Source organism: Amphimedon queenslandica, unplaced genomic scaffold (genome assembly GCF_000090795.2).
Source record: "Amphimedon queenslandica unplaced genomic scaffold, v1.1 AMPQUscaffold_13448, whole genome shotgun sequence".
Lineage (NCBI taxonomy): Eukaryota > Metazoa > Porifera > Demospongiae > Haplosclerida > Niphatidae > Amphimedon > Amphimedon queenslandica.
Window position 1 is genome coordinate 48,462 of NW_003546316.1, and position 9,524 is coordinate 57,985.

The following is a 9,524-nucleotide window of genomic DNA, read 5'->3' on the forward strand; positions in this document are numbered from 1 at the left end:
TAGCCAGTAGCCATGACTCTTAATAACTGATATATAATGACCTCTGTTAGGACCACTGGAGAGGGGAGGAGCAGTACTTAATAAGCCACACCCAAAATAAGAGTACTTACGTTCCACAGTGTATCACCACACCGATTAGGTCATACATTCTGTCAGGATCACTAGCATCATCCGACTAACAGAAAAATATACAATAATAATAACTGAAGTAGTAAATGTACTGTACATGGATAAAGCAATACATGTAGTTTCAAAATGCAGGGCTGCTTACTAAAAAAGCTAATTGACTCCAAAAGATATTTGGCAGTTAAAATTTTTGATTATGTGCTTGCATACAAAACGATTGAACAAAAAAAGCTCAATTTGCCCAAATTTCCTAGCTACACGTATACAGTACTTCTTCTGTCTCTTACTGTATTGAATAGCTTCAGTTCCCATGGAAACACCACTCGGTGAGAGAGCTTTGTGTGTCTGTGGAGTTGCTCCATAAACTTGAACCTCTTGAGATGGAGCGCAAGTATCGTCGGGAGCTTCTTTATTCTAAGCCTCTTGGTTGCTTCTTGCTTACTGCAGCACTGCTCACAGTAATACTTATATTCTGAGGATAGGGTTTCACTACCACTGAACATCCTATGGAAAGAGAGAGGGAGAGAGAGAAAGAGAGAGAGGGAGGGAGAGAAAGAGAGAGAGGGGGAGGAGAAGGAGAAGGGTGAGAAACAAAAAATATTATTAATTAAATTAGTATAATAATCATTAAATTTGATAATTAATAAAAATTGCAAGAATGCAAGTATATTGTTGCCCATTTCTTCTTGGTTCATTCTTCCACTTACTTCAGGCAGTGAGTGATGGATGAATTCTGTTCAATATCAACTGAGAGATCTAAGAAATCTTCTTGTTTGCTTCTTACTGTCTCACAGGAGAGGCACTTTGTCTCATTAACTAGTACACCTTGGAATATATCATGGATCCAAGTGTTCGTGTCTTCTGATGATTCAGGCATTTGAGCTACAGAAATAATGAACCAGTTATAATGCATGTACATGTACATGTATGTGTGTACATTGTACCTTTTAATAAATCTGCTATTGTATTTAGTAGGTAATTCAAGAACTCATGGGCATCTTGTTGCTGCATATTATCAAACACAACTATGAAAAGGAACAAAACTTACAAAAAATCTTTATAAACATAAGGATAATAATACATATATGTACTTTAAGTTACTGGCAAAAGTTCCTGTACTATAGTACAGGGTGTTCTATAACAAATGGCTAAGAGAGAATCCTAAATTTTTATAATTTTTCTGATACATTGTACATATACATGTACTTATGTTGCGTAAAAAGTTTGAGCTCATTCCAATCAAATTTGGATTTTTACAAATTTTTTAAGTTGTCCAAAAATCGGACAAAAGTCCCTGTACTATAGTACAGGGTCACCGCAAAATCTCACCAAAAATTAAAATTGGAGAATCCTCAATTTTTATAATTTTTCTGATACATATACATGTACTTATGTCGTGTAGAAAGTTTGAGCTCATTCCAATCAAATTTGAATTTTTTTACACATTTTTAAAGTTGCTCCAAAATCGAACAAAAGTCCTGTACTATAGTACAGGGTCACGAGCCAAATTTCACCAAAAATGACAAGTTGAGAATTCTCAATTTTTCTAATTTTTTCTGATATATATACATGTACTTATGTTGTGTAAAAAGTTTGAACTGATTCCGATCAAATTTAGATTTTTTATGAATTTTTAAAACCAGCTTATGGTAAGGTGTTAAATGTTAGTGTATACTATTGGTACAACCATCAATGGTACAACAATACAATTTCAATTCTCCCTCTCTCTCTCTTGTAGTTCCCCATACTCTCCCTTTCCATTACCATTCTCTTTCTTTACTCTTTGAATAAATTTACGCGGGGCCACGACCCCAAACTTCTTCTTAGAACTACTCATTTGAATGAAGAGATCAGAGAGAGCAGAAAGAAGCGTCTCGGTCTTCTCTTCTCCGTGAGAATACTGCAATACCTTCTCTCGGAACGGGAGACAGAAATAAAGAGCCTGTAGGACTGAATTGGCATAGCAGGTATTACCAAACTAGAGTGGAAACACACAATCAAATGTTATTGTAACTGGTGTAGATTATGTGTTACATTAGTTAGGCCATTGTATCTCTCATCTTCTGGCAGTTGCTCTAGTCTCTCTAGAGTCGAGCCATTGGCACCCTGGAAACAAAAAGAGAGAGAAAGACTGTAGCATTTTGATATAATATCTGGTATACCATTTTCTCTTCTTTTTTGTTTATTATCAAAACCACGCCTACCCTCTTATGGGCGTGGCTTAATTAAAAGCGACCACGCCTATTTACATGTGAATGGAACTTGCCTGAAAGCTCGCTAGAACTGGAAGAAGAAAAGAAAAAAATGAGGCTCAAATTGACTTTCAAGTGTCAAATATTTATGATGTCACTAATAAAGAAGAAGAATAAGACGTAAAAAGCACACAGACTAAATAGTATTAGTGGGTGTAACCATAATTGGTATGCGTGGGCGAACTTTCAGCCCCACCCAAAATTTCAATTTGCACACCTCTGAAAATTTGACACAGTTCTCTCTCTCTCTCTTGAGAATGGCTGAGGAGGAGAAATGGAGACCAGAGGCTTGTGTCCAGCAGTCTTCTGCAACATGGCTGCAGGTGAGCATGCTTTGATGCTCTATGAAATAGATATGACAATATTTGAATTCATACACAGAGTCATGGGCTGGAGAGCCAATCACTTTCAATGGATCAACTCCTACCAACACTTGGTTTCAAACAGAAGACAGGTCAGATTTCATTATTACTGTATATACTATGCATTATACTTTAAAATCAGTTGGTATGTGATTTAGTATTGTTATATTTATTTTGCAGGTTCTGTTCCAACAAGCTCTGATAAAGTGACATCTCTGTACAGCGAAGGATTGTTTGTCCAGTATCCTGATTCAAGAGGAAACTTGTACAATGTGAGATACCTTTAACTTAATATAACTTAAAATGAAAACTCTGAAAGAAGTAGGGCTTTGATACTTTATATTGTTTGGGTATACAAGTCCTTGCTGCATTTTGTTAGTAAAGTTTTTGCATTTTATTACTAATTATCACTTTATTGCTTTGCACTGTTAAGTTATTATGTACATTTTTGTTTGGTTTTAATTGTTTATTTCTATATTTAGGTTTGTGCTAATGATGCCCAGTTATTGCGTATTGAGCAACAGTTGAACCAGTTTGTGAGTCTCTTGAAGTCAAGGCTCCAGTGGCTTAACTCTAGCAGGTAATGCAAAATCAATATCAGTGTTACTGAATCAAAATCAGTGTTTTGTGCCCATTTATGATGCTTGCAATTGAAATCCCAAATAACAAACTTCTTTTTAGAAAATCTCTATAATGTGTCTTTGCTTATTTTTCAAAGAATTTTGTGTGCTATAAACTTTTGTTATTGGGAGATTCTACTGTCTATTTATTATAAACTTTTACTTCATGCACATGTATCATCTTTCCCTCTTCCCTATCTCTTTTCCTTTCTCTCCAGTCGCCTATTGCTAGGTGTATTAGTTCTATTCACATGCTATAATAATAATAGACTCATCATTATCTGATGCAAATCAGCTGACCTCGTTCCTTGATGCTGTGAAATTATTCCTCAAAGAGCAAGTCTCAGCAATCGTTAAATTCAACATTATAAGGTAATTTACATACTTTTATTTGCAATACAATTAGACCCCGTTTACACTAATCCATTTTCACATGTAAACGGAGACTTTTTGATTCTGATACAACTTCTGTTTACACTAATACATGAAAATGCATCGCCTATCTGAAATAAACGAATGATGAATCTTATGAAAATGCAGCTGCTGGATTAGTGTAAACACCTGAAACGAATAATAGCAAAAACAGTCAGGATTCAGTGAAGTGGATTAGTGTAAATACTAAATAGGGCCTTAATCTACATGTGCTTATGTGTCATAACTATACGTATATACAAACATTTTTACATGTATGTATAATTATATATATTCTTTGTCATGTGACTTGCAGGTGTACCGGAGGTCTGACTAGTTTTGCCGATAACTTGTTAAAGGTGTTGCCAGGTGTTGTGCAGGAGGGGATCCAGTGGTTGGATGAGGCTCATTCCAGTTCATTCAATGCACCAATGACTAATAACCTCATAGAGGCTGTCACTAGAGCGATTGCCTGTGAAGGAGTGAGTTACAACATTAAATATTGGTAGTACTAATAAATGCAAGTGTGAGTTACACTATTAGTATTATCATTAAATATAAATGGTGTTAATTTTATTATAAGTATTTTATTTTTCTCTTTTCCCTCTAGAATGATGCAGTATACATATTAACTCAAGGTCGCTCTGCATTAAGAAGCTATTCTTCTTTGTTTAACATGCTCCAGTTGTCACATGTACCAGTTAATATTAGTGTGTATGAGTGCACTGATCCTGGAGCACTGGATGATTATAAGGAACTGTGTAGAGTATGCAATGGAAGGCAAGGAATATATAATTATTGTCCTATATGAACTATGATTGTTTGTTCTCTCCTCTTTTTCTCCTCTTTTTCTCTTCCCTCCCTCCTTCTCTTTCTTTCTCTCTTTCTCTCTCTCCCCCCCTCTCTCTCTCCTTCTCTTTCACAGGTTACATGTGTATAATCCAAAGTCTCCAGTATATGATCCCATTGCTCCAGTCTCTTCACGTCCATCATCCGCTGCCAGTTCTACTAACAGCACTTCCTCAAGAACAAAGTTAGCCCGCAAAAAATTCAAATATAAATTTTCTTTTTTTAGGACTCCACCGTCCCTCCCCCGAGATGATGTCCTCCTCGTGTGGGAGGAGCTTGAGAGGGGGCGTGACACTTTAGCAGAGATACAGTTGATACAGTTGGAGAAGCAGACAGTTGGAAGGAGCGATAAGCACCCACTGCCTAAACCTTGCAAAGAAGAATATATGTCATCAATACAGTGGATTGATGTGAGATAGAGTTATAGTTGCATTAAAAAATCTAAATTTTAATATTTAAAAAAACTAAAATTAAAGCAAAAAAATCAGAGTATTTTTGTATGTATATACATGTACATGTACATACATAGTTAATATATTCATCATATTTTATAGGCTCATGGTTTGAAGGCTAATTCATTGCTATTCTCTGATCTTGTGAACAAGTTAGCATTCCAGCATTGTGAGGGAGTCTTACGTACATCATCACCAGCCCATGAGTCTACTACTACTAATAATAAATATAATGATGTGCAAATGGTAAATAATAATAATAATGATAATAATAAAATAATAATAATAATTATTATTATTATTATACAAATTAATTTTTTGTAGGTAGAGCAAAGCAAGCTAGTTGGAGCTCAGTATTGTAAAGACTTTGTACATTTAAAGTAATTGTATGTATTTTGGTGTACATAAGACTGTATGGTGTTTTAGGTGGAGGAATGGTAATGTGGTTCATGTCCATTTAGATGAGAGGACCTATCAAAACTATTACAGTAAAGTGATGTACTATGTAAAGAAATATGAAGAAAGGTAGTGGAGCATTCTTGTATACTGTAAAGTGTTATAGTAATTGTTATTTTTTTGTATAGGAGCGATTGGTTGAAGAAAGACAGCAGAGAACTATTTGGAACTGTCCTTGAAAATAAAGTAACTTTTAATGAATTAATAATAGGAGTGACAGACTCCCTCCAGCACTTAATGTCTTGTATAATAACATTTTCTATTTATTTCTTTATTTATTTTTATTTTACTGACTTTTTATATCTCCTTCTCTCCTCTCTCTTTTAGATTGTTGTTGTTGTTGATACCTCCAGTTCTCTTGAAGGTCGTTTCAGTCTCATTAAAAGAAAACTCCGCCAGCTGCTACGAGAGCAGATCCTACACAAAACGTCTTTCAATCTTATCCAGTTCAGCACGGACGTCATCAAGTGGAGGGACCATCTCGTCCCGACCACACCCCAAAACATATCGGCAGCACGAGAGTGGATAGATGGGATGGGCGTGTCAGGTAGTACTAATACTCTGGAAGCTCTGCAGGAAGCATTGAGTATCAGTGGAGCTGAGGCTGTTTATTTCCTCACTGATGGAAGGTATTGAAGTTGTATTAAAAATACATGCACAGCAGAAATGTGTTATGGACATTCTCTGTTGTGGTCAGTATTAAGTAGGTGCATCCATTTAATTCCTGACCACAACAGAGCATGTGCATAACACATTTCTGCTTGCCTATCATGCAAAGGGGGAAAATCGCTGCACATGTATAATAATTATCCACTCTTGGTATAGATTGTCTCAGTTATTTTACGTGTGGTTAGTTGACAGTTTATACAAGCACAGGAAGTGTTAACCACAATGGCATCCAACCCACGAGAGACTTTCACAATTATCTGAGTATAAAACCTCATGAAATGTCTTCATTGCTACTTCTTCTAGTGAGATGTGTATTATCTTTACAAAAAAAATTTTTGGAAGGGTCTTCACAGACCCTACACTATTTTAACTTTTTTTTTGGCTTAGCCATGTCCATAGTCATACCTGTCAAACTTTAAGCCCAACATAGACTGAGCAACTTTGTTGCCAGTACCTTTGATGTGGTGAGGCAACTTGTTGCCAGAAGTTGAGAGTCTCTTTACTTTCTGCAACATGTTACCCAGTGTTGCTCAACCATATCAAAGGTCTGACCACAAGTTGCCAGCAACAAAGTTGCTCAGTGTATGTTGGGCTTTATACAGTGGAGGATCCAGGGGGTTCCATGGAATCCTCCTTTGGCAGAAAATGTCTTTTTGCAGTTCTTTGCAGCACTTTTCCTCCATTTTATTAATTAAAATTAATGAGCTACACCTACTTGAGTGAAATGGAACCCCCTTTTAATTTTTTTAGATCCGCCAGTGTGTTATAGTGTTCAAATTTCAAGCCAATTATCATGTTACTTGCTAAAATTTTGTTATTATTACACTTGCCCATAGCAATTTAGGATGATGATAAAAATGGAATGAGAAAAAAGGCATAAAATGGTCATTTTAGTGTGACAATTGATAGAGTTACTAATGTATTTATTATTATTATTATTATTATTATTATTATTATTATTATTATTATTATTATTATTATTATTATTATTTTGTTATTTCAAATAGGCCTGACCAGCCACCAGATCTAATCTTGTCCCAGATACAGCAGTTGAGGCGTATTCCCATTCACTCCATATCATTCAACTGTGCTGACAGCAAAGCCAACCAGTTCTTATTTCGACTAGCATCAGTCACTGGAGGAAGGTAAAAGGAAATCATTGTAATTACCAACTATCAATATTATTATACTACTAATACTATACCTAAGTGTTTCTTTTCTTTTTGTTAATAATAATAATAATAATAATAATAATAATAATAATAATAATAATTAGTAGTGTTAATAGTAATAGTAGCATTCATTTTTTGACAAGCTAAAATAAATAAACAATTTCTTATATTTTTAATTTAATTTGTTTTCAGGTATCACTATTATTCTGAGGATATTACTGATCCCAAGGGTCCAGTAACCCATCAGAGTGATGACCTTCAGTTGCTAAGCGATGAGATTAGCCACGCCCATGATCAGTTGACCCAAGCACAGCAGCTAAGGGAAGCTTGCAACAGATTAAAGCATCCTGGTAATAGAGGAATAATAATATACATGTATCTGGATCTTATGATAATAGCAACAGCAACAATAATTATTATTATATTAAGTTAACAAATATTTTATTTTTATTTCAGGTCACAGATATACTTATCCTATCCCAAGGAGGAAGAAACCTAAAAGATTGTAAGTTACAACATTACATCAAATGTTGTTATTATTTATTTTATTTTATTATTTATTTCTTTATTTATTAAAGATCCACAAGTGATAATTTTGTCTCTTTTTCAAAATGGATAAAAAAGAACAGTCTCTCTCGTCGCAACCTCCTCCTAATGGACGCCCTGGGACCCACAGCCGTCCCCCACAATCCCAAACACGTCCCCATATTGGACAAGAAAGTCCACGGGAAAGTGTACGAGGGGCTACTCTCAACCGCCCACATATCAGGAAAAGGGAACATCACCCTCGTCAACCCCTCGGGGGTTGATCTAGTCTCGTACGAGTCTAAACTAACACAGTATATTGAAGAGTGTGAAGGAGTGATGGAGAGGGTCGTTGCAGAGAGCCTGCCACAAGTCAAGCTACAGGGCATTAAAGAGAAGGTCGGGCTTGAAGGCTCTGAGCGTATCCAGTATAAGGAGCACAGGGAGGAGTTGAGGGAGGGGCTAAGAGATGCTGGGTGTGGCTCACTTTTATTGGAGCTGGATAAGGTCGAGGCGGAGATTAAAAAGGCTCATGTGCTCATGAGTCAAGCAGCTGCTCTGAAAGAGGAGTGCTCCGGTAAGAGGAAGAGTAAGAAGTGGTCGTCAGATGTGTCACTGTCTTCATCAGTCAGTGATAATAGCTCAGGGACTGCTCCTACTATATCTGATCTAAATGGAGGAGAGAGGACCATTAATACATCAATCGGATCACCTGTTAAAGTACTATAATAATAATAAATTAAAATGACTTTGTTTTTGGTAGATTTGTGTATGTTGTTAATATAATTTTTTTAATTTTTTAGACAAGTCTATCTAATGAGTATGGTAGGAGCATTAAAAGAGGACATCATGTTATAGGACCAGACCCAACTGATGGGCTGTATTACCCTGGTAATAATGATAATAGTAATTGTTTATTTTACTTGTTTCATTTTTTGGAAAAAAGCATGGGCTATAGTACAGGGATTTTTTAGAAACTCGCCATTTTTTAAATTGGCCATAACTTGGAAATTTAAAATAGGAATTGGCTCAAACTTTCTACATAGCATAAGTACATCAATATGTATCAGAAAATGTAATAAAAATGGGGGGTGATTTCAGAGCCATTTTTTGGAAAAAACCATGGGCTATAGTACAGGGAATTTTTTAGAATTTGGCCGATTTTTAAAAATGGCCGTAACTTAAAAATTTTAAGTCGGAATCGACTCAAACTTTCCACATACCCTAAGTACATCAATATGTATCAGAAAATGTAATAAAAATTTGGAGTGATTTCGGAGCCATTTTTTGAAAAAAACCATGGGCTATAGTACAGGGAATTTTTTAGAATTTGGCCGATTTTAAAAAATGGTCATAACTTTAAAATTTGAAGTCGGAATCAACTCAAACTTTCCACATACCCTAAGTACATCAATATGTATCAGAAAATGTAATAAAAATTGTAGTAAAACACACACTGACACATGCACTAAAATGTACAATTTCTTAATGACCAAAGCCATTCATTAATAACTATTAATAATTATGATTGATAGGTGTGGTTTCCAGTGTCCCCTCTGGCGGTTCCTGTCAGGTTCTCTTCAGCACTGGAGTCAGCTCCGATTTACCCATTAAGCTCCTCCTACCCATC

General features: G+C 35.6%; 2 protein-coding genes across 2 annotated transcripts in view; one reads left to right on the forward strand and one right to left on the reverse strand.

Annotated features, from left to right (window-relative positions):
* LOC100640032 (ubiquitin carboxyl-terminal hydrolase 46-like) overlaps nt 1–2,507 on the reverse strand; it is a 3,277-nt gene extending 770 nt beyond the window's left edge. The window contains exons 1-8 of the mRNA XM_019995264.1: nt 2,289–2,507; nt 2,161–2,232; nt 1,891–2,104; nt 1,071–1,151; nt 834–1,008; nt 414–630; nt 111–175; nt 1–55 (exon numbers count right to left, since the gene is read on the reverse strand). The exon at nt 1–55 is cut by the window's left edge and continues 16 nt beyond it. Of these exons, the coding sequence (XP_019850823.1) occupies nt 1–55; nt 111–175; nt 414–630; nt 834–1,008; nt 1,071–1,151; nt 1,891–2,104; nt 2,161–2,232; nt 2,289–2,291 (882 nt within the window). The 5' untranslated portion in view covers nt 2,292–2,507. The remainder of the gene's footprint in view (nt 56–110; nt 176–413; nt 631–833; nt 1,009–1,070; nt 1,152–1,890; nt 2,105–2,160; nt 2,233–2,288) is intronic.
* Nucleotides 2,508–2,568: 61 nt separating this feature from the next.
* On the forward strand, nt 2,569–9,521 carry LOC100640158 (von Willebrand factor A domain-containing protein 3B-like; the record flags this gene model as incomplete). The annotated part of the gene is made up of 20 exons (XM_019995304.1): nt 2,569–2,701; nt 2,760–2,832; nt 2,921–3,012; nt 3,223–3,320; nt 3,579–3,732; nt 4,088–4,253; nt 4,382–4,551; nt 4,697–4,804; nt 4,847–5,030; nt 5,175–5,318; nt 5,397–5,452; nt 5,499–5,597; nt 5,657–5,714; nt 5,856–6,157; nt 7,205–7,342; nt 7,562–7,719; nt 7,826–7,874; nt 7,948–8,614; nt 8,698–8,785; nt 9,430–9,521. Coding segments are annotated over exons 6-20 (2,364 nt in total), but the record flags the coding sequence as incomplete, so codon positions are not given.
* Nucleotides 9,522–9,524: the final 3 nt, after the last annotated feature.